Raw genomic sequence first — 23106 nt, forward strand, 5'->3', positions numbered from 1 at the left:
GGGAATTCCAGAGCGAAACGGGCTGTAGTAATGAAGATAACATTTCCTGTTGTCAGCATTTGCAAAGTTGGACAAAGCCAGCTCGCAGCCCCACATCCGCACCCTTGCGTCCTCGCATCCTCGCATCCTGGCACTCCGCGCTTCAAACTTTATGAAGCTGGAAGTGCCAAAGTGAAACGGACGGACTGTAACAGTTTTTCGATTGCTCTTGCACTAAATCAGCTTCATTTTGGGCTCCACCCCTCTCATAAACATCTAATAAGTGCTAAAAGCTTATGTGTATGTGTCTTCTATAGAGCTACCTTTCGGCGGCATATATATCATCATTAAGCCAAGGTTCGTTCGCACAATTAACTACCAACTATTTCAGCTCTGATTGGCCGGGCGCAATTGGGCGCTTTGTGGGAAGTCGCGAGGTCGCAAACTCGGACCAAAACAATTTGCAGCCGTAAATTGTTAACGCCAACTCAACGTGCATATCTGTGTGGCAAGCGGGTGCCGAGTAAATTATTTATCACGATGGACAGTCGGCACAAACGCTCTTGGTCTTGGTCGTCCGGGTCCTGCTCCTGCTCCTGCTCCTGGACCACTCTGCTCTCGAGCTGGTCGGAATCCGACGCTTGTCTCCTTGTCTTTGTTCTGACTTTATGTTCTTTTGCCGCAGTTTTGTCCGGTGGTTCCCTGGAATTGGCTTTTCATTTGCGCCCCAGCCGGAGCTCCTTCTCTGTCCGCGTACAAGTAGATGTGACTTCGTTGGCCGTGGCCAGTGGCCTGTTGCTGTGTTCTTCGGCCCGCCTTCGCCGGGTGGGGAGCATGGAATGCCGTGGCTGCTTAAAGCCAAGTCATTTACACTGCAATTAATCATGATTACGCGAGTGTGCGCTCACTCGACCCACGGACGACCACTGCCACTCCCACTCCCACTGCCACTTCCGATGCCAAGTTCTCAGATGAGCATACAGTAGTTCTGGATTGGGCTTTCCTTCTTCACCTTTTTTTTGCCGCTTTAGTCGCAGACTTTTTCTGGACTCTTTGATTCACTTAGCCGCTTTTCCAGTTAACCCGTTCAATGGCGTTGGCTGGCTTTTCTCTATAAGTGGTATTTATCTAAATATAATTCTACAACCAAACGTTCAGCTTTAGTTCCAGCTCCAGTATTCATTTTGGGATTACATACGAGTATTGCACTGCAACGTCATTTTCCAAAAATGATTATGCAGGTGGCTTTGGAGCCATTTCAACGTGCTAGCAAGGCGACCTAACCTAATAAGTCACAGAGATCGTTTTTGGTGCGTTTGAACGACTTCTGGGTGACGGACTGCAGGGACCTGCCGGCGAGAACCGAGGAATCGGGCACGTGAGAAGATGGCACATAGCCATATGTGCCTGCCATATGCCATGGATGTCCTTACGGGAGGGGACACTTGAAGCTTTGCAGCGTGTTCTCCCAGGAGGGCCTAATTAGATTACATGCAAATTAAATGCAGCACGTACATGCATATGTATGTGTGCGTGCCACTATATAGTAGAGTACATGCTCGATTGGTGGCGTTGAGCGTTTGGGCTCATTTACATACATGTACATGGTAGTAATGGCCGATTTTTGGCCCTGGTAAGTGTTTATTTACCTGCCCATCCGATGGAACTTGGCTGGCTGCAGCGGCGGCGACGGCGGCAGCGGCGTTGAGAATCGAACACTGCACACAAAAAAGCACAACAACAAAATTTGAACAAACAATTTCCAATACTGCTGCTAGTTGTGTAACGCCATGGAGCGCCTACAACTTGTTGTACGCTATGTGCGGCACGGTGTGCGCCATGTGATGTGTGCCCGGTTCCGTGGAAGCACACTAAACTGCCTTGGGACGCGGCAGTTGCACGACTAAACCTGAACCTTGGCACATTGCAACGTAGACACGTAGACACGCAGACTCGTCGCCCGAGTCGCGCGATTGCGATTCTCGTTGCCGGACGAGCGTCGTCTGTGCCTGCTCCCGCTCCTGCTCCTGCTCCCGCTGCTGCTCCTGCTTCTGGCCATTTGATGGGCCTGCAAGTCGCGCAACAGGCAGCAGCATCCGCCCGCACCAACGATGGCTGGGTGGGATGGCATTGTGGATGGCATGCATGCATGTGTGCTGGGGTCTGTGCAGCACACATTTGTGTGAATAAAAACAAAAGCTTGAATGAAAAGTTGCGGAAAAATACGAAGACAGCAACAGTAAACACGAAACGACACACCCAAGGAGCACCAGACCGGGAGAGAAGGATATGCACGAAAATCCGTAGACAGTGCCGGGCTACGAATGTGCTGAGCTCCACGCAGTCGAGCAATTAACGCACGGAGTTCGCTGCTCCTCTGCTTCGCTGCTAGGCATAAATCAGAGCTAGCGCGGCTTAAAGCGTTCCTCGCCCAGGTGCGCGGTGGTGGCATGGATCACCTTCAGCCACCCACCCACCATCAGCATCCATGCCTGCAGTCTACAGCTTGCAGTCTGCGGTGGCGCACACCTACCGCAGGATGCAGGTGGTGTGGTCAGTGTCAGCCTGTTGCTGCGCGTTATCAAATGCAGGAGTTGTATGCAACAGGCAGGAGGCCCACCGACCAATACATGCGCATCTCATGCTCTGCCCGCCACTGCAAGCCGCACCCACACAGCGACCCGGACTTCGGCGTCCTGCTGCATACAGACACGCAGGACGCGCCCGCTGCCGCAATAGGCAGGATTTCTCGGGGCTTGGCGACAGAATCGGGGCTATGCTGGAAACCTAATGCTGACGGTACAGCGCACTAATTCAAATTAACGACGGATGCATCCGCAAGTGCACACATATCCGCGAAGGAGGCGAGCAGCAAGAACTCCGGGGCTCACTCTCCTTCTCGAGGCTTCTTCTCGAGCTCGTGTTCCTGCTCCTGCTTGGATAAGCTGCACCTGCTGCCTTACGCCAGCCAAAGGGATAATCCCTGCCAGCGTTTGTACTTTGCAGGGTCGAGGGCCTAGATTTCTCGACCAACTCGCTCCGAACACCTTCTTGCATCCCGTCAGCCTGGGGAGCTTGGCCTGCGCTCGCCGCACTGAAATATACTCGCAAGATTGCCGCCTCCGGGCGCTCCTTCCGCTACCGAACGCCCTAAACCTCCCATCCGCCCACGGGAGTCCGATTCGGAGCCGGAGCCGGAGTCTGGGAGAGCTTACACAACTTTAACCAGCGGAGCATAGCACTGTGACAAACTGATTATTGCGTCCAAGCCCGTTGGCAGTTATGCAGCCAGGCAGCCAAGCAGCCAAGCAGCCGGGCGGAGTTGCCTGTTGCAGCCTGTTGCTGCAGCCCCTGTTGCTATCCGGCTCACCACTACCAGTGCAGCTGGTCACCTCCACACTCGCAGCGCCACGCACACTTGCATTCTTCTAAGCTCTCAACTGTTGCTCGCTCTCTAGCAACAGGTACTCGGCAATCGGCAATCGGCAATCGGCACTCGGCACAGGCTACTCGGCACCTACGGCATCTACACGCTCGGTGCGGTCATGCGCAGAGAGTCCTCCGAGGCAGCCAGCGACTCCGGCGGCTTCTCCTCCGGAAACTCGAGGCAGGGGTGTCCACCAAGAGTCCCCTTCCCTTCGCACCCATCGGGATCCTTCTGTAATCCAGGGGTGTGGGTCGGGCAGGGGCACACAGGCGTTGCGCCACTGTCCTGGACCAGCTCCTCGTTCATTTCACTCACGAAGGCACTTGGCGCGGGCGATGAGACTACTATTACCGTAGTTTTATGATGTGCGGCCGTGCAAATGAATGCCGTCCCCTGTTTCCGCACATTCGAGCAACCAAGGATGACAGATTTAAATACCGAGATTGTCGCTGACCAAAGTCATTATAAGGCGAATTTTACCGTCTGCATTTCGTTTCTTTCCGAATCTTCATCATCTGCATCCAACTTGGCTCATAGATACTAATACAAAAAGAGATTTTTATGCCTTTCTTCTTTTTTTTTAACCAAGTTAAAATAATAATATATAATTTACACCTCCGTGATGAAGAAAATTCGGTTTGTAGAATCACGATTTTTGCAAAAGTCGTTTTTCCGAATTCCGGTCATCAAATAATCCGTTTTTTTGCAATAACTTTAAAAATAATTGCCTGAATATTAATTGTCATACCTCGTTGAGCTCGTAATTAAATTTCCAATCGAACTGAGTTAAAAAAAAGTTAAATTCTATTTTTCGGCCATTTTTCGCAAATTTTGATGATGTTACCCCTTACAAAAATTGGAAAATTCTGAAAAAATATAAATTTTTGGAAATACCTAGAAAGTGATAGGAGTCGTTAGTTGGGATCATTAGCTGCATAAAAAAGTAATTTTTATGGCTGTGCGACGTTTTTCAAGAATGTTATGAAGAAAAACCCTCAGAAAAATGCGTATTTTTGCCTAATTTCGATTTTATGCTAATTATAATTGTTTTTTTGTCTTCGGGAAAAGAACGGAACCGTCTGAATATGGAATGTCATACCTCATTGAAATCGTAATAAAATTTGCTATCGAATGGCATACCAGGCTGGAAATATTGAATTTTGGCCATTTTACTCAAAAAATGATGATGTTACCCCTTACAAAAAAGAAAAATTTTGAAAAAATATTAATTTTTTCAAAATTTCAGAAAGTGATAGGGATCGTTAGTTGGGATCGTTGGACAGTAGATTTGATGGCTGCGCGTCTCTTTATGGCCGTTTTGTGATGAAGAACTCTCTGCTATCTGCTTGGTTTGGCATCATAAGAGGATTAGGGTATAAAAACAATCTTTAGGGGTCGCAGGGATCCATAAAACAGAAAGGGTAGTAGTGGCGGTGGCCTCCGCTGGCTTTGCCTGTGCTACTTATTTATGAGGTGGACGCGGCGCACAGTGAAACTTTATTGAATTGCTGGCATTACTGTTCTTATTGTTCTTGTTGATGTTGATGCTGATGCTGATGTTTCTGCCGTTGTCACTGAGCGGAAGTGCATCCGGTTACATGCAAACAAAATGAAACCAACACCTACGCACAATCCCCGCCAACAATGGGCAAACGTATTGCTACAAACGCGCCAGAGCCAATCAGTTGCTTGGGCTTGGCAGCCAGCGCCCAGCTCCCAGCTCCCATCTCCCAGCAACTTGTTTTCCGAAACGAAGCCGGCAGAAACCGCAGCCCCAGCCCCCATCCTGGCCCCACTCTTGATCCTGGCGGAGCGCCAAAGCTGTCGCCTGGCGGCTGTTGCAACTGGAACACTCCAACAAGTGAGCGGGCACAGACAAACTCGATGCGTTTGACAAAAGTTGCATAAATTAACGTTAAAAGCAAACGTTATCCTGTTGAAGTTTCTGCCTCTTTTACTTTGTTAGCAGGCTCGGTCAGTTGCCGCCCCTCCTGTCCAGCGACATGCAATAAAGTCATCAAATGTTGCCACTGATGTATCCAGTCAGCCGTCCTGTTTGTCCTGCCTGTCCTGTTCTGTCCTGTCCTGTCCCGCGGATCCCTGGGAGGAGTGGGATCCTAGCGGGGAGGATGCCTTTGGCAGAAGCGCTTTGGCTTTCGCCCACCGCACATCATTGCGTTAGCATACACTTTTTTTCGAAACTACACGTTTTCCCCATTGTGATGATGCGGAAAAATGAATTTACAACATAATTTGATTTGGAATGGACATGCGGCATTTAAATTGCTGTGCATTCGAGGCTCTGCAACAGCGGCCTATATATTTCAAGTGCCTACGTTCTGGAAAGCACCTAGGATTGTTGGTGTCCAAGTGCCATTCATCCCGAAAGAAAACGCACTGCATTAAAGACAACTAAGCAGATACAATCACTTTCATACACTTCACTTTCGTGTTATTCGAATCGGTCTAAAAGAGTTTTTTAGCATTGTTATAAAGTCCAAAAGCAATGGAGGAGCATTTGAAATGGCCCATCCTGGCCTTAAAGCACAATAGGTTTCGGGGCAAGACAACAAACCCGTTCTAGATATCTAAAGAGCTCACGTGCGAGCATCGCCCATACTCGTATCCGCAAACGTATCCTGCTGAGTCCTTTGGAGGAAACAGGGCGGGTTTGGGTATGGTCCTGGCCAACGGATAAAGGGTTGGGTTCAGTAAGCTCTGGCAAAAAACGAGGCGCTCAAATCTAAATACAGAAATTAATGAATTATGAGTAAAGGGATTTGTTTCACTCCTGTGAATCTGAGCGACACCGACACCTTTTGGACGGACACAAACCCATCGGCATCGGCATGAGGACAACAGGACGAGCAGGACCATCCTGCTGTGTCCGTGTGCCCACTTAAGTGGAAGACGACATAAATAGTAACCATACCTGAGCGTGTGGAGGTTTTAATCGCTTTGATCTTTATATTCCCATTCGGTAATTAATTAAACGAAAGGTTTCCTGTATCCATGCACTAATATGCACTTAAATTCCGCAGACACTGCCTGCCGCCTAACCAAAAAGGGTTCCAGTTCCCAGTTCCCGCTACTGGAGGCGGTCAGCTATTTTCCGATTAATTAGTTTCGACCGCGCTGAAGGGTCGTACTCCCCCAAAAACTGCTCTATGCAAATAACATAGTGTCCACTGCCCTGAAACCGGATGTGAGCCAAAGGGATCGAGCACGGCGGGCTGCAGCCAGCTTTAAAACCACTGCCGAAGACACCCCGCCGATAGCCATTAACCGATTTTGTACTCTAATGAGTTGAGTATATTGAATACCGCTTGTGGTGGCGCTGGCACATGTCCTGCCCACGTGCACGTGTCCTACCCACTCAGGCCTGGGCATATGTGTGTGTGTGTGAGCAGCTCGAGAGCAGGACTTTGCAGATCGGGCAATATATCGAGGTTCTGTTGGCCGACCCTGCTAATTTATTATTGGCACCATTATCGTTTGCGGCGGGTCTGATTGAAAGGCTCCGTCAGCGCCAGCGGACAAGGACAATGGGCTATGGGCTATGGGCTATGGGCTATGGGCTATGGGCGACGGGCAATAAGCAATGGGCAACGAACGTACGACACGTATGCTATCATCGCATCTGGTGTGTTGTTTAATTAAATTTCTGAAATTAAAATGTTTTGTTTATATAAATTGGAAAAATTCAGACACCCACACATGCCGCACAACCGCTCTGTTCAAGAATGACCAAAGGAACAAAAAATAAGAGCCAGAACTCGATGTCCAGCCATCGACGCCTGAATGCTCTGCATCCTTGCGAGGCCGCCAGGCGGCAGAATGGCCAAAGAGGTGTGCTGGTCCAGAATTTACTGGTATAAATACCAGATGCGGTGTAGCCACAGGAACCGCAACGATTGTAGGATTATTTAAACGGTGTTTAAGCGTATGCTGCCGCAAGTTCTTAGTTCCAAAAAGCCCAAAGGAGATGTTATTCAGAGCACAGGCTTGCAAGTGATGCGATGCGATGCCATCCAAGTGGGGCGAATCGTTGGAAGAGTATTTCCCGCCGAATGGCAGTGAAATGCTCGAAGGGATGGGCTGTGGCCGGGAATGGCGATGGGGATAGGAATGGGGATGGGGATGGATGGACAGGTGGCCGCCATTGACACTATTGTTCGGCGCTCAAATCGCTGCTGATGGGACACATTCGACATTCAACCTAAAGCCCCACACACCGTTCGTGCCATGAGCGTTTTTCAATTGGGCCGGCTACAAGTCAGTCATCCAGCGTTTGAGCCGCATTTATTCATATACTCGTGCGAGCTGCCACGGATACACTCACAGCCTCACATGCCGCACCGTGCCTCACGGTGGTGTCTCAATGCGTTTACCGTATCTGGTGTCCCCGTGTGTTTGCACAAGCACTGTCGCTGGCTTTTCAATTTGATTCATTTCATTTCAATTCTGTTTTCCCTGCATTGTTCGAATGCGCCAGCAACTGAACTCGATCGAACTGAGCTCGCCGAGTCCTTTTCGTCCTTTTCGCACCGTTTAGTGGGGTAAGCCTGAAGGCGAGAGCTCGAAAATGCAAAATCGAGAGTTTGTCTCGGCGAAAGCCGGCTGGACTGTATTTGAATAACCATTATTTAAGCCCATAATTCCGCATTTTATGCGGAAAGTCACATCTGAATGCCTGATTTTCACTAATTACAGGTTCTACGCGAATAGAACTTACTCGTAGTTGATTTAATGTAGGGCATTTCTGGCAGGCCGGCTTGCTCTCGATCTGATTACCACGCCAACACAGAAAGTTTGCTAGCAGCGACTGACCCTGTGTGACCATAAAGCGGATTTATGGCACTGTAAATCAAGAGCTATATTGTCATATTCTAGTATTTCCCAGCCCCCATTGCCTGCCTTTCCATATGTTGCGTGCCGCTTTTTGCGGCCAACGTAGGTCGGCTTGAAGAACCTCCGCCCGAAATTCCAGACAATGTCTGGTTCGGACCTTAAATCATTGGGTCACATCTTCCTGTGCACCTTGGACCAGTGCCGGAGCATGTCAGGCTTGAAAGGCATGGAGGAGCGTACGAGTGAGGAGCAGGCTCAGGTATTTGGTTGCATATTGGTGCCTGCGGTTGGGTTCGGTGACGTGCGCTAATGCAAAGGGCACTTGATAGCAGGAGGTACGGGTGAAACCGTTTTTCATAATTGACACGTCTCAAAGGATTTCGACAAACAGGAGCTTGGGGAGACCCAGGCCACGGAGCTTGTGCAGCTCCTGCTCGGTTGCCGGCTATCTGTGTGGCTCATTTGACACTCGAATGAGCCAATGTATAGCATGGCGAGTGGGTCCAATGGGTGAGCAAGTCCTCATGCATAAAACACGGTAACAACAACCACAGAAGCATGAACAAATTAATTTTCGATACCTGATTAAGCACAACTCATTTGTTCATTTGATCGATGGGTCCTTCCCCTGCCCTCATATCCTGGTCGATTTCGGCCAGCCAGCACAGGCACAGGCTTCAGCTTGAAAATGAAAATGAAACGAGTCGAAAGGGCAGGCAAATAAACGGAAGCATTCTTTTATTAGCAACTTGGCTAAGCCAAAACGCAAACTGTTTGATGACAGCCGGAGCGACAGTTGCTAAACAACAGAGGGCGCCGAGCAGAAACTAAAACAAATAGCTAATCCCAGAAAGGATTGTGCAGAAAGACGGTGGCCGATTGTCAGTGCCTCTAATCAACCCTTGTCAGTCAATCATAGTTGAATTATCCACTTTTGCCGGCAATGGACGAAATGCTCTTCGGTAGCATCTTGTCCCATTTCACGACCAAGAAAAAAAAAGAAAGTAAAACCGGAATTAATTAATTCCGCGAATAGCTGTCGAAGCTGCATTGGTACAGTACTAGGCAGTAAGGTCTTGAAGTCCGCAAAGAAATCAAAAAAGGACCCTGCTGGTCTTGGCCATCCAAAGTCAATACCGATACACAGCCGATGGCTATGACGATGCGATGGTGAGCTGCCAAACTGATGACGTCTGTGATGAGGATGAAACCGTGTTCAATTGCCGGGAAACTCTTCGGTTTCCGACTCACTGCTGTCCAAACATGCGAACGGCTGTGGAGCACATACGAGTAGGAGGCTCGATTGGGTGTAACCAGAGTGATGTGTTGGTCGACAAGCTCGTAGACGTCAGGCCGTGCCAAAGTTTAGCAACTGAAATCGCTTTTAAATCGGCATCGAAAGCAGCACGTTGGAAGACCTATACACTTCCTATGCCAATCAAGAAGACCGCTGGACGAAGATTAGACTGGGACCACTGGACCAATGGACCACTGAACAACTGGACAGCCACAAAGCGCCTTCGCCTGTCGGACATCGTACATTGCCTCAAATTTCCGTTCCTTTAAATCCATTTCGATGGATGTGTATGTCCACACGCACATGGACACCATCCGTCCCATCCGAGGGTGGTGGCTGTGATTCAGAGCCCTTTCATTCCAATTCAGCATGCAGATAAGCTCTTCGCACAAACCCGTTAATTCCGTTAAACAAATGTCACTCGCCAAACAAGTCCGGCTGCCATCAAACGCCCGTCAATCACCGCAGACAATGCAATCCCGTCCAAGCAACTGTCCAGGACATGGGAACGTGGGTCCAATGGGCGAGGCTTTCTTAAACTCAATTATGGAGCACAAAAAGAATGCTGCCAAGGCGTAAAAACGATAGGAGCGATCAACCCGCTGGATAGGTCTGCGACTTTATTTCGGGAGCATTATCTTACTACTCGTACTATTACTATTCTTTACTATCTTGGCAAGGCATTAGAACTAGTCCTCCCATTTTAATAAACCTGGTTGGCGTCTTTAGTCGCTTCTATTATAGAAGGTCCTTCTCCAGACGCGCGATGAACTTATACCGACCTTGTACGCCAGGATCTACCTGATCATGTCCTGAATACGGCTCTGGCTCTACGTATAAAGTGTGTGGAGCATATCTTCAATACGACCCAAAAACAAGAGGCTAATGCGTAACCTGACCAAAACCGAATGACCATATGACCATAAATTACTGATGTTAATACACCTCTAGTTTTAACAATTATAATCAAAACAAGAGAGGCCATCAAATACCCGTTACTCAGATAGTGTGTATGCGAAAGTGACATTTCATCATTTTTCTGGGATATCGATAGATATTGGGGAATATAATCAGAAACAATTTAAAAATTGTTCGAAAGTGTGGGCGTGACCGGTTTGGCGGCTTTAGGGCGTTAGAGTGCACGTAGCAACATAGGTCCACAAACTTGCGCTATGTCTTTGTCTCTAGAATCTGTATGCTGAATCTTACCTATAGCATTTATAGTTCCTGAGATCACGACGATACGGACAGACAGACATGTCTAGATCGTCTCGGCTACTGATCCATCTTTGCCATCTCTGATGGCTCTAATGCCTCCATTGTTTTATTCATGGTATAGACTTAACTAAGCTAAGCGCATCAAACTAGTTTAAACAACGTGAGCTTTAAATGCCCATCGAAAAAGAAGAAAAAGACTGAACCGTGGTGAGGAGCCTCACTAAAAGCTACACCATACTTTCGAATTTTCTTATGAAGCGCTAAAATTGCGTAGATTTGAAATTTCCGTAATCGAATCAAACTAGCAGCGAAACCCTTAATAAACAAGACATGACAATTTCACAGAATATAAAGCCAATAGATAAACCAATTGCAAACAGCCATTCATATGGATAATTGCGTCATGTTCGGGGCTCGTGCTATATGACCGCATTTTCCGATATTGGTTCAACCTGAACAGAAGCACCTCTACTTGATCATGAGCCAAACGAGCCGATCCGAGGTGTAGATAACCATATACCCAATTGCATAAGTTGCCCCAATGGGTCAATGAGAAGTCATTAAAGTCGATTTATTAGTACTTGCATTTCTAGAAGGTAAAGCCGAAATTCTTGGACGGCTTCGGGATTGCGTCCTGCGAGGTCGATGTAGCTGGCTCATTTAGATCCTGTACTTCATCCTCCTCCTCCACCTCCACCTCCTCCTCCTCCTCCTCCTCCTCATCATCATCATCATTCCCCATCAGCACGGACTTGGCAAAATTGGCCTCAATTGGGAGGTTTATTGAGTTGCGTCGGACGAGCGAGGAGCGGCAGTTGAAAGCTGGCTTAGGTGGATCATCTGGAAACTCGTTGGTGATAGAGTTATGACGACGCGGTTGCATCGACGGCTGGGTGGCGTTACGAGCTTGGGAGAGGCCCACCGAAGCTGGCTGGGCCAGATGGGAATAGTACTTCTGGTTGCTGGCAAAGAACGGCTTATTCGAGGTGGAAGCCACAACCAGATTATTCAAGGACATGCTGGCCAATTGATGGGCCAAGTCCTCTATGGAAAGATGGGCGCGGACGAGTGGCCGCGCCGAAACAGTCTTCTTTTTTACCCAATTGGTCGGGCGGCCCCCTGCAGCACGATCGTCGCGGATGAATCGTGAAAAGGACACAGTCTTCTTTTTCATCCCCTTGGACATGGCAAAATTTGGCTCAGGAGAACGCATCAACGTCGATTGGAATCTCTTGTTCATCTGCAACGTAATACAATTTTAGGCAAGACGTAAAATACCAATATTACACTCTTGAACCTACCCAATTGGATGCCGGTAGCTTTGTTTCCTTCTTTGGCTTCATTATGACTTGGCGCAGTCTTGATTATTTAAGTAACAAACCAAAACAATTTGCCGATTATAGAGCGATACACTGGTCGTAGTCCTCAGTCGTATTGACTTGTCCTTTTGGCTCAGAAAAAAAGTAAAAAAAAAAGAAAAAAAAAGTTCTTAACAGAATTGTCATTTCAGTGAACAACACTACTGGCTCCTCTGTTATCGATCGGCTGATGATCGATTTTTGAAGATGTGCTTGTTATTGTTTTTGAAGTCCTAGTCAGAAGATAAATATTTAATGATATTGAAGACAATGCATAGCTGAAGAATACAAATCACAAATTAGAAATATCAGATCATTTCATATCGTCTATATTGATTCGCTTTCCAAGGCTTTTTCACTTTTTGTCTTGTAATTCTTCAGTGACTTTTCTCTTTCCGTCAATCACCGCAGACAATGCAATCCCGTCCAAGCAACTGTCCAGGACATGGGAACGTGGGTCCAATGGGCGAGGCTTTCTTAAACTCAATTATGGAGCACAAAAAGAATGCTGCCAAGGCGTAAAAACGATAGGAGCGATCAACCCGCTGGATAGGTCTGCGACTTTATTTCGGGAGCATTATCTTACTACTCGTACTATTACTATTCTTTACTATCTTGGCAAGGCATTAGAACTAGTCCTCCCATTTTAATAAACCTGGTTGGCGTCTTTAGTCGCTTCTATTATAGAAGGTCCTTCTCCAGACGCGCGATGAACTTATACCGACCTTGTACGCCAGGATCTACCTGATCATGTCCTGAATACGGCTCTGGCTCTACGTATAAAGTGTGTGGAGCATATCTTCAATACGACCCAAAAACAAGAGGCTAATGCGTAACCTGACCAAAACCGAATGACCATATGACCATAAATTACTGATGTTAATACACCTCTAGTTTTAACAATTATAATCAAAACAAGAGAGGCCATCAAATACCCGTTACTCAGATAGTGTGTATGCGAAAGTGACATTTCATCATTTTTCTGGGATATCGATAGATATTGGGGAATATAATCAGAAACAATTTAAAAATTGTTCGAAAGTGTGGGCGTGACCGGTTTGGCGGCTTTAGGGCGTTAGAGTGCACGTAGCAACATAGGTCCACAAACTTGCGCTATGTCTTTGTCTCTAGAATCTGTATGCTGAATCTTACCTATAGCATTTATAGTTCCTGAGATCACGACGATACGGACAGACAGACATGTCTAGATCGTCTCGGCTACTGATCCATCTTTGCCATCTCTGATGGCTCTAATGCCTCCATTGTTTTATTCATGGTATAGACTTAACTAAGCTAAGCGCAGCAAACTAGTTTAAACAACGTGAGCTTTAAATGCCCATCGAGAAAGAAGAAAAAGACTGAACCGTGGTGAGGAGCCTCACTAAAAGCTACACCAAATTTTTCGAATTTTCTTATGAAGCGCTAAAATTGCGTAGATTTGAAATTTCCGTAATCGAATCAAACTAGCAGCGAAACCCTTAATAAACAAGACATGACAATTTCACAGAATATAAAGCCAATAGATAAACCAATTGCAAACAGCCATTCATATGGATAATTGCGTCATGTTCGGGGCTCGTGCTATATGACCGCATTTTCCGATATTGGTTCAACCTGAACAGAAGCACCTCTACTTGATCATGAGCCAAACGAGCCGATCCGAGGTGTAGATAACCATATACCCAATTGCATAAGTTGCCCCAATGGGTCAATGAGAAGTCATTAAAGTCGATTTATTAGTACTTGCATTTCTAGAAGGTAAAGCCGAAATTCTTGGACGGCTTCGGGATTGCGTCCTGCGAGGTCGATGTAGCTGGCTCATTTAGATCCTGTACTTCATCCTCCTCCTCCACCTCCACCTCCTCCTCCTCCTCCTCCTCCTCATCATCATCATCATTCCCCATCAGCACGGACTTGGCAAAATTGGCCTCAATTGGGAGGTTTATTGAGTTGCGTCGGACGAGCGAGGAGCGGCAGTTGAAAGCTGGCTTAGGTGGATCATCTGGAAACTCGTTGGTGATAGAGTTATGACGACGCGGTTGCATCGACGGCTGGGTGGCGTTACGAGCTTGGGAGAGGCCCACCGAAGCTGGCTGGGCCAAATGGGAATAGTACTTCTGGTTGCTGGCAAAGAACGGCTTATTCGAGGTGGAAGCCACAACCAGATTATTCAAGGACATGCTGGCCAATTGATGGGCCAAGTCCTCTATGGAAAGATGGGCGCGGACGAGTGGCCGCGCCGAAACAGTCTTCTTTTTTACCCAATTGGTCGGGCGGCCCCCTGCAGCACGATCGTCGCGGATGAATCGTGAAAAGGACACAGTCTTCTTTTTCATCCCCTTGGACATGGCAAAATTTGGCTCAGGAGAACGCATCAACGTCGATTGGAATCTCTTGTTCATCTGCAACGTAATACAATTTTAGGCAAGACGTAAAATACCAATATTACACTCTTGAACCTACCCAATTGGATGCCGGTAGCTTTGTTTCCTTCTTTGGCTTCATTATGACTTGGCGCAGTCTTGATTATTTAAGTAACAAACCAAAACAATTTGCCGATTATAGAGCGATACACTGGTCGTAGTCCTCAGTCGTATTGACTTGTCCTTTTGGCTCAGAAAAAAAGTAAAAAAAAAAGAAAAAAAAAGTTCTTAACAGAATTGTCATTTCAGTGAACAACACTACTGGCTCCTCTGTTATCGATCGGCTGATGATCGATTTTTGAAGATGTGCTTGTTATTGTTTTTGAAGTCCTAGTCAGAAGATAAATATTTAATGATATTGAAGACAATGCATAGCTGAAGAATACAAATCACAAATTAGAAATATCAGATCATTTCATATCGTCTATATTGATTCGCTTTCCAAGGCTTTTTCACTTTTTGTCTTGTAATTCTTCAGTGACTTTTCTCTTTCCGTCAATCACCGCAGACAATGCAATCCCGTCCAAGCAACTGTCCAGGACATGGGAACGTGGGTCCAATGGGCGAGGCTTTCTTAAACTCAATTATGGAGCACAAAAAGAATGCTGCCAAGGCGTAAAAACGATAGGAGCGATCAACCCGCTGGATAGGTCTGCGACTTTATTTCGGGAGCATTATCTTACTACTCGTACTATTACTATTCTTTACTATCTTGGCAAGGCATTAGAACTAGTCCTCCCATTTTAATAAACCTGGTTGGCGTCTTTAGTCGCTTCTATTATAGAAGGTCCTTCTCCAGACGCGCGATGAACTTATACCGACCTTGTACGCCAGGATCTACCTGATCATGTCCTGAATACGGCTCTGGCTCTACGTATAAAGTGTGTGGAGCATATCTTCAATACGACCCAAAAACAAGAGGCTAATGCGTAACCTGACCAAAACCGAATGACCATATGACCATAAATTACTGATGTTAATACACCTCTAGTTTTAACAATTATAATCAAAACAAGAGAGGCCATCAAATACCCGTTACTCAGATAGTGTGTATGCGAAAGTGACATTTCATCATTTTTCTGGGATATCGATAGATATTGGGGAATATAATCAGAAACAATTTAAAAATTGTTCGAAAGTGTGGGCGTGACCGGTTTGGCGGCTTTAGGGCGTTAGAGTGCACGTAGCAACATAGGTCCACAAACTTGCGCTATGTCTTTGTCTCTAGAATCTGTATGCTGAATCTTACCTATAGCATTTATAGTTCCTGAGATCACGACGATACGGACAGACAGACATGTCTAGATCGTCTCGGCTACTGATCCATCTTTGCCATCTCTGATGGCTCTAATGCCTCCATTGTTTTATTCATGGTATAGACTTAACTAAGCTAAGCGCAGCAAACTAGTTTAAACAACGTGAGCTTTAAATGCCCATCGAGAAAGAAGAAAAAGACTGAACCGTGGTGAGGAGCCTCACTAAAAGCTACACCAAATTTTTCGAATTTTCTTATGAAGCGCTAAAATTGCGTAGATTTGAAATTTCCGTAATCGAATCAAACTAGCAGCGAAACCCTTAATAAACAAGACATGACAATTTCACAGAATATAAAGCCAATAGATAAACCAATTGCAAACAGCCATTCATATGGATAATTGCGTCATGTTCGGGGCTCGTGCTATATGACCGCATTTTCCGATATTGGTTCAACCTGAACAGAAGCACCTCTACTTGATCATGAGCCAAACGAGCCGATCCGAGGTGTAGATAACCATATACCCAATTGCATAAGTTGCCCCAATGGGTCAATGAGAAGTCATTAAAGTCGATTTATTAGTACTTGCATTTCTAGAAGGTAAAGCCGAAATTCTTGGACGGCTTCGGGATTGCGTCCTGCGAGGTCGATGTAGCTGGCTCATTTAGATCCTGTACTTCATCCTCCTCCTCCACCTCCACCTCCTCCTCCTCCTCCTCCTCCTCATCATCATCATCATTCCCCATCAGCACGGACTTGGCAAAATTGGCCTCAATTGGGAGGTTTATTGAGTTGCGTCGGACGAGCGAGGAGCGGCAGTTGAAAGCTGGCTTAGGTGGATCATCTGGAAACTCGTTGGTGATAGAGTTATGACGACGCGGTTGCATCGACGGCTGGGTGGCGTTACGAGCTTGGGAGAGGCCCACCGAAGCTGGCTGGGCCAAATGGGAATAGTACTTCTGGTTGCTGGCAAAGAACGGCTTATTCGAGGTGGAAGCCACAACCAGATTATTCAAGGACATGCTGGCCAATTGATGGGCCAAGTCCTCTATGGAAAGATGGGCGCGGACGAGTGGCCGCGCCGAAACAGTCTTCTTTTTTACCCAATTGGTCGGGCGGCCCCCTGCAGCACGATCGTCGCGGATGAATCGTGAAAAGGACACAGTCTTCTTTTTCATCCCCTTGGACATGGCAAAATTTGGCTCAGGAGAACGCATCAACGTCGATTGGAATCTCTTGTTCATCTGCAACGTAATACAATTTTAGGCAAGACGTAAAATACCAATATTACACTCTTGAACCTACCCAATTGGATGCCGGTAGCTTTGTTTCCTTCTTTGGCTTCATTATGACTTGGCGCAGTCTTGATTATTTAAGTAACAAACCAAAACAATTTGCCGATTATAGAGCGATACACTGGTCGTAGTCCTCAGTCGTATTGACTTGTCCTTTTGGCTCAGAAAAAAAGTAAAAAAAAAAGAAAAAAAAAGTTCTTAACAGAATTGTCATTTCAGTGAACAACACTACTGGCTCCTCTGTTATCGATCGGCTGATGATCGATTTTTGAAGATGTGCTTGTTATTGTTTTTGAAGTCCTAGTCAGAAGATAAATATTTAATGATATTGAAGACAATGCATAGCTGAAGAATACAAATCACAAATTAGAAATATCAGATCATTTCATATCGTCTATATTGATTCGCTTTCCAAGGCTTTTTCACTTTTTGTCTTGTAATTCTTCAGTGACTTTTCTCTATCGAATTGAACAAACGCCTTTGCAAGCGAATCGCGAACAGTTGAGTTCTCAAGCTATAAGGTTGAGATTCAGCATACAAACAAAGAGACGCCACGCCCCCTCTAACGCCCTAAAGCCGCCAAATCGGTCAAACCCACAATTTGGAACAATTTTTAAAATTTTTCTTATTATATTTCCCAATATTTCTTGATATCCCAGAAAAATTATGATAACGGGTACCTGATAGTCGGTCAACTCGATTCTTGTTTTGAATTGGCTTTTTTAAAAGATATAAATTCAAAATGTAAGATCGAGGCGGACCTTGCGTTCATTCGTACTAACTAACTAATTAATTGGCTATAGACCAATGCAGTGCGATGGAAACTAAGAAACACAAATGTATTTCTCCATGTCCCTTTTTGGATTCCACTTTTTTTTCCACTTATTTTTGTAAAATGGAATATATAGATATAGAAAAAAAGAAAATCCCGTCAGTTTTTCATGTTATCCTTTTTTTATTTACATTCTTGAGCAAATTCACCACTTTTAGGCTGTTCATAAGAATAGCAGTCTCTGGTTTTGTCCATTGTAAAGTCTCGAAATGATCAATATTTTCTAAAAAGTGAGTTTGGTTAAGTTAATTCGTATATTTTAAAGGGCAATAAATTAAAAAAAAAATTAAAAATTTTTATTTTAGTGGGTAGAGGGCGCCACTGCTCCCAGGAGAAAAGAATGTTAATTTTTAAGCTTAGAAAGGAAGGAAAAACATATAAGGACATTCAAAAAACCCTTGAATGCTCTGCCAAAATGGTATCCAATGCCATTAAATATGAATGGAAGCCCGAAAACCGTGGTACCATACGTAAAACCACAGATATAGAGGATCGGCGCATAGTTCGTTACAGCAAAGTCTATCCTTTTGCATCCTTTGGGGACATAAAGTCTGAGCTGAACTTGGGAATAAGCGACGTTACTATTCAGGGATGACTACTGAATCAAAATTTAAGTGCGAGGAGTCCATGAAAGGATCTCCTACTTAGCCCTAGGCATATTAAGGCAAGGTTAAGCTTCCCTAAAACCTACCTAATTTGGCCAGTCTCCAAATGGCGTAATATCCTTTCGATTGATGGGTCAAAAATAGTGCTATTTGGTGGAACTGGTTCACTGCAAAATATCTGATGACCTCCAAACACGATTTGATTTATGGTATTAGAGACCAAAACGCATATGCAAATATTCTTAGTGATGTCTTACTGTCATATTCTGAATATAATATGCCCTTAAAATAGACATTCCAACAGGATAATAATACGAAACGCAGAAGCAAATCGGCTAAGAATAGGTTCACCCAAAATAGAATAGATGTAATGCCGTGGCCAGGATCATCTTCCGATTTAAACCCGATTGAAAACCTGTGGGGGGACATTAAAAATGTGTCGAAGAAATCCCCGACGTCTAAGGCTCAGATTTGGCAAGTTGTGCAGGATGCATGGTCAAAAATACCCCCCAAACGTTGCCAGGACCTGGTGGACTCCATGTCGCGTGGGTGTAAGGCTGTGCTGGCTAACAAAGACTATCCAACCAAGTATTAGGCCCTAATTAACACATTAAAAAGAAAAACTTAGTTCGTTCTAAGTCAATTTGATTTTTTTTTACTATTTTTTCATAGCACTGCTATTTTAGTGAACACCAGAATTTCTGCCTATTATGTTGTTTTAATCTATATCATAGGAATTTTTTAACTTAAACTCACAGGTCCCAAGCACTGCTATTTTTTTTAACACAGCTGTAGGTACATAATCAATTGGTATTATCAATCCTGAAAGCCTTGGTGAAATCCTAAGCTAAGCACAGCAAACTAGTTCAAACAATATGAACTTTACGGAAAGAGAAAGAAGCAAAGACTCAACCCTGGTGCAGAGCCTCGCTAAAAGCTACACCATACTTTCGAATTATACTATGAAGCGCTAAAATTGCGTAGATTTGAAATTTCCGTAATCGAATCAAACTAGCAGCGAAACCCTTAATAAACAAGACATGACAATTTCACAGAATATAAAGCCAATAGATAAACCAATTGCAAACAGCCATTCATATGGATAATTCCGTCATGTTCGGGGCTCGTGCTATATGACCGCATTTTCCGATATTGGTTTAACCTGAACAGAAGCACCACTACATGATCATGAGCCAAACGAGCCGATCCGAGCTGTAGATAACCATATACCCAATTGCATAAGTCGCCCCAATAGTCGTAGCGCCCAGCTAACTAGATTTATTAGTCCTTGAATTTCTAGAAGGTTAATGGGAACTTCTTGGGCTTCGGGATTGCGCCTTTCGATGTCGATGTAGCTGGCTTGGTGGAGCCACTGATCTCATTTAGATCGTGCACTTCATTCTCCTCCATCAGCACGGGCATAGCAAAATTGGCCTCAATTGGGGGCTTAATCGAGTTGCGTCGGACAAGCGAGTAGCTGCGGTTGGGAGCTCGCTTAGGTGGATCATCCGGGAACTCGTTGGTGATAAAATTACGACGACGCGGCTGCGCCGGCGACGGTGTGGTGTTACAAGCTTGGGAAAAATTACCTTCCAACCAGAGGCCTTTGATTTCGGCATAGGTCTGGTAGTGGCCCACAAAAGCTGGCTGTGGCAGATGGGGATAGTACTTCAGGTTGCTGGCAAAGAACGGCTCATTCGAGGTGGAAGCCACAGCCTGTTTTGGTTTCATGCTGGCCAATGGACGGGTCAGGTCCTCTGCGGCACGATTGGTGCGCTCGAATCGCGAAAAGAACACAGTCTTCTTTTGAGCCGCATTGGTCGGACCCTCTGCGACACGATCGGTGTGGATGAATCGCGAAAAGGACACAGTCTTATTTTTCACCCCATTGGACGTGGCAAAACTTGGCTCGTGAGAACTCTTGTTCATCTGCAAGGTAATACAATTTTACGCAAAATACCAATATTACACTCTTGAACCAAAGACACTAGAATATTCTAGAATATTATTCTAGTGTCTTTGCTTGAACCTACCCAATTGGATGCCGGTAGCTTTGTTTCCTTATTTGGCTTCATTATGACTTGGCGCAGTCTTGATTATTTAAGTAACAAACCAAAACAATTTGCCGATTATAGAGCGATACACTGGTCGTAGTCCTCAGTCGTAATGACTTGTCTTTTTGGCTCAGAAAAAAAGTGCCCTGGGGAAGTTTCTAGAGCCGAGTTCTTAACAGAATTGCCATTTCAGTGACCAACACTACTGGCTCCCCTGTTATCGATGGATGGCAACCCTACCTGATAGATTTACAGAGATGAGCTTGTTATTGTTTCTGCAGTCCTAGTCAGAAGTTCAAGATTTTTAGATATTGAAGACAAGGCATGTCAGAAGAATACAAATCTCGAATTAGAAATATCAGATCATTTCATATCGTTTATATTGTTTCGCCTTCCAAGACTTTTTCGCTTTGTATTGTAATTCTTCAGTGACTCTTCTTGAATTGAACAAACGCCTTTGCAATCTCGAATTAGTAATATCAGATCATTTCATTCGCTTTCCAAGGCTTTCTCTATCAAATTAAACAACGCCTTTGCAAGCGAATCGCGAACAGTTGAGTTCTCAAGCACTTAGTTCTGGCGTTTGGTTAATTCAAGCTGGATTAGCAATCACAAAAAGTTGGTCAGTGCAGGATTTGTGGAACAGAGCATAAACAAGTTTTGCAGTCTCGGATTGGCCAAACTTAAAAATATGACACAGTGACACCAATTCCTTTGTTTACATACATAGTTTGCATCTCTTGAGTTATTTTGAGTTTTGTTATTATTGGTATATTTATTTACATTTATGATTTAGTATGAAAAATGGAGTAAATAAGTTTCTGGTGTAGAGTTCTTAGCAGAATTGTAATTTCAGTGACCAACACTACTGGCTCCTCTGTTATCGATAGGATGACAATCCTTCCTGAAAGTGCTTTCACTTTATTGAGATATGCTTGTCATTGTGTTTGCAGTCCTAGTCAGAAGTTGTAGTGAGATAATAAAGACAGTTCATAGCGGAAGAGTATAAGTCTCGAATTAGTAATATCAGATCATTTCATGTCGCTTACATGCTGGATTAGCAATCCCAAAAAGTTGGTCTGCAATGTGTGTGCAGGACTTTTGGCATGGAGCAAAAAGTTTTGCAGTCTCGTATTGGCCCACCTAAAAAGGAAGACACAGTGCTCCTGCTTACATACAATATTTACATGGATAAGGTCTTTTTGCGTTTAGAAAATCATAGCCTACCTATAGTAAACGAAAGGTTTATACCTCAACAAATTTCCCAACTCACATTTTGGACCTGCACAGTTCTTTTTAGTCTGACCAGTACAGTGGGTCTGAAGAAAATAACACGGCAATAAAACCGAAGAAGAGGGCAGGTAAAATTAGGCAGAAGACCTCCAGACACGCGTCAGCTTGTCTTGGAAAAACGCTTGGATTGCCTTCAAGTCAGGTCGCCTTCGGGTCGTGCCTAACTACCTGATAACTACTGTCCGACCCGTTATCGGTCACAATGTTTTTTTAATCTCCTTCTGAAGGTCCTGCCTGGACCTGGGCCCTTATAAAGGCCCTAATATGCGGGCGTCGAAGATCAGTTGACTTTTTGAACTGGTGAGGAAAGGACCTTAAGCAGTGTGAAGTAAATAACTACTTAAACGCAGTATCAGTACAGTTAACGAGCTTAATTTTAAACTATTATTTCGGAGACTTTTTAATTACCAAAGATACATGAAATTGGGTAAGATTGTGTGCTATGGCATATTATTAAGCATTAATTGTTGAGGTATGCACCACTGTGCAGCAAACAGCTGTTTGGTGTCGAAGCAAGCCGCTGATTGAAAGCTTCACAGCTCAGATAGCCGCCGACAGAGATGGCACTATGTGGGGCGATAAGGAGAGCAGCATCAACACCGGGCTCCGTGACCAGATGATGACACTCGAATTGGGTTAGGCGCAATATGCGAACCTTATTCCAAATACGAGGCATGCGTCAGCACTCGCGCTTTTCTTTGTTCTGCGAATGCGAAGTCGACTGGGGCAGCGAAAGCGCTGATATGGAATACCTGGTATCTCGCTGTGCAGCAGGGCGTATTGTATCCACGAATTGAGAACACTCTGTCCCAAAGAATATGGTATTTGCGGCGCAATGAAATGGTGGCATGCATAGGTGCTCCGTGCGGCACAAAGCCTTTAGTGTTGTGCACCCCTGACTATGTACGATTCCCACGTAATCTCTGTGGAAGTGGTGCTGATAATCATGGTTAAGAGGTACCCAATAGTCGGGACCCGTGGCTCGCTTTCGTGCTCACGGCGCTCTCCTGCGCATTTGAACTCTTTGGCTCTGTTATATTCTTGGAATTATGCACAAAGACTATAGACTATATGGCACTTGCATAAAGCGACTGACTGGCTGCGGGTTCATTCCGTTCGGAAATCAAGAGAGAGCAGCGCTGCCTTCTGTCGGCTGCGACGTCGACAGAGCCAGAAGCGGCAGCCACATTTGCTGCCAGTCCATTTTTGAGCTTCAATC

At 45.3% G+C, this 23106-nt stretch overlaps 4 protein-coding genes across 6 annotated transcripts; all 4 read right to left on the bottom strand.

Annotated features, from left to right (window-relative positions):
* Positions 1–11361: 11361 nt before the first annotated feature.
* Positions 11362–13064, bottom strand: LOC116802294. The gene is made up of 3 exons (XM_032726304.1): positions 12074–13064; positions 11773–12012; positions 11362–11661 (listed from the first exon to the last, which is right to left on the bottom strand). Exons 1-3 carry the CDS (start codon positions 12113–12115, stop codon positions 11362–11364), a joined length of 582 nt encoding a protein of 193 aa, XP_032582195.1. The 5' UTR covers positions 12116–13064.
* An 817-nt stretch (positions 13065–13881) lies between these two features.
* LOC116802292 lies at positions 13882–15584 on the bottom strand. Its single transcript, XM_032726284.1, has 3 exons — positions 14594–15584; positions 14293–14532; positions 13882–14181 (listed from the first exon to the last, which is right to left on the bottom strand). Exons 1-3 carry the CDS (start codon positions 14633–14635, stop codon positions 13882–13884), a joined length of 582 nt encoding a protein of 193 aa, XP_032582175.1. The 5' UTR covers positions 14636–15584.
* An 817-nt stretch (positions 15585–16401) lies between these two features.
* Positions 16402–18747, bottom strand: LOC6616030. The gene is made up of 3 exons (XM_032726167.1): positions 17114–18747; positions 16813–17052; positions 16402–16701 (listed from the first exon to the last, which is right to left on the bottom strand). Exons 1-3 carry the CDS (start codon positions 17153–17155, stop codon positions 16402–16404), a joined length of 582 nt encoding a protein of 193 aa, XP_032582058.1. The 5' UTR covers positions 17156–18747.
* Positions 18748–19806: 1059 nt separating this feature from the next.
* LOC116801974 lies at positions 19807–23103 on the bottom strand. Of its 3 annotated transcripts, none has more exons than XM_032724475.1 (3): positions 22640–23103; positions 20574–21737; positions 19807–20469 (listed from the first exon to the last, which is right to left on the bottom strand). In XM_032724475.1, exons 2-3 carry the CDS (start codon positions 20613–20615, stop codon positions 19837–19839), a joined length of 675 nt encoding a protein of 224 aa, XP_032580366.1. In that variant the 5' UTR covers positions 20616–21737; positions 22640–23103; the 3' UTR covers positions 19807–19836. The 3 variants fall into 3 exon arrangements, with proteins under 3 accessions (XP_032580366.1, XP_032580367.1, XP_032580364.1); XM_032724476.1 differs by having other exon boundaries at positions 20574–21549; positions 21644–23103; XM_032724473.1 differs by having other exon boundaries at positions 20574–23103.
* Between the last annotated feature and the right edge of the window lie 3 nt (positions 23104–23106).

The sequence above is a fragment of the Drosophila sechellia genome, chromosome X (genome assembly GCF_004382195.2).
Source record: "Drosophila sechellia strain sech25 chromosome X, ASM438219v1, whole genome shotgun sequence".
Lineage (NCBI taxonomy): Eukaryota > Metazoa > Arthropoda > Insecta > Diptera > Drosophilidae > Drosophila > Drosophila sechellia.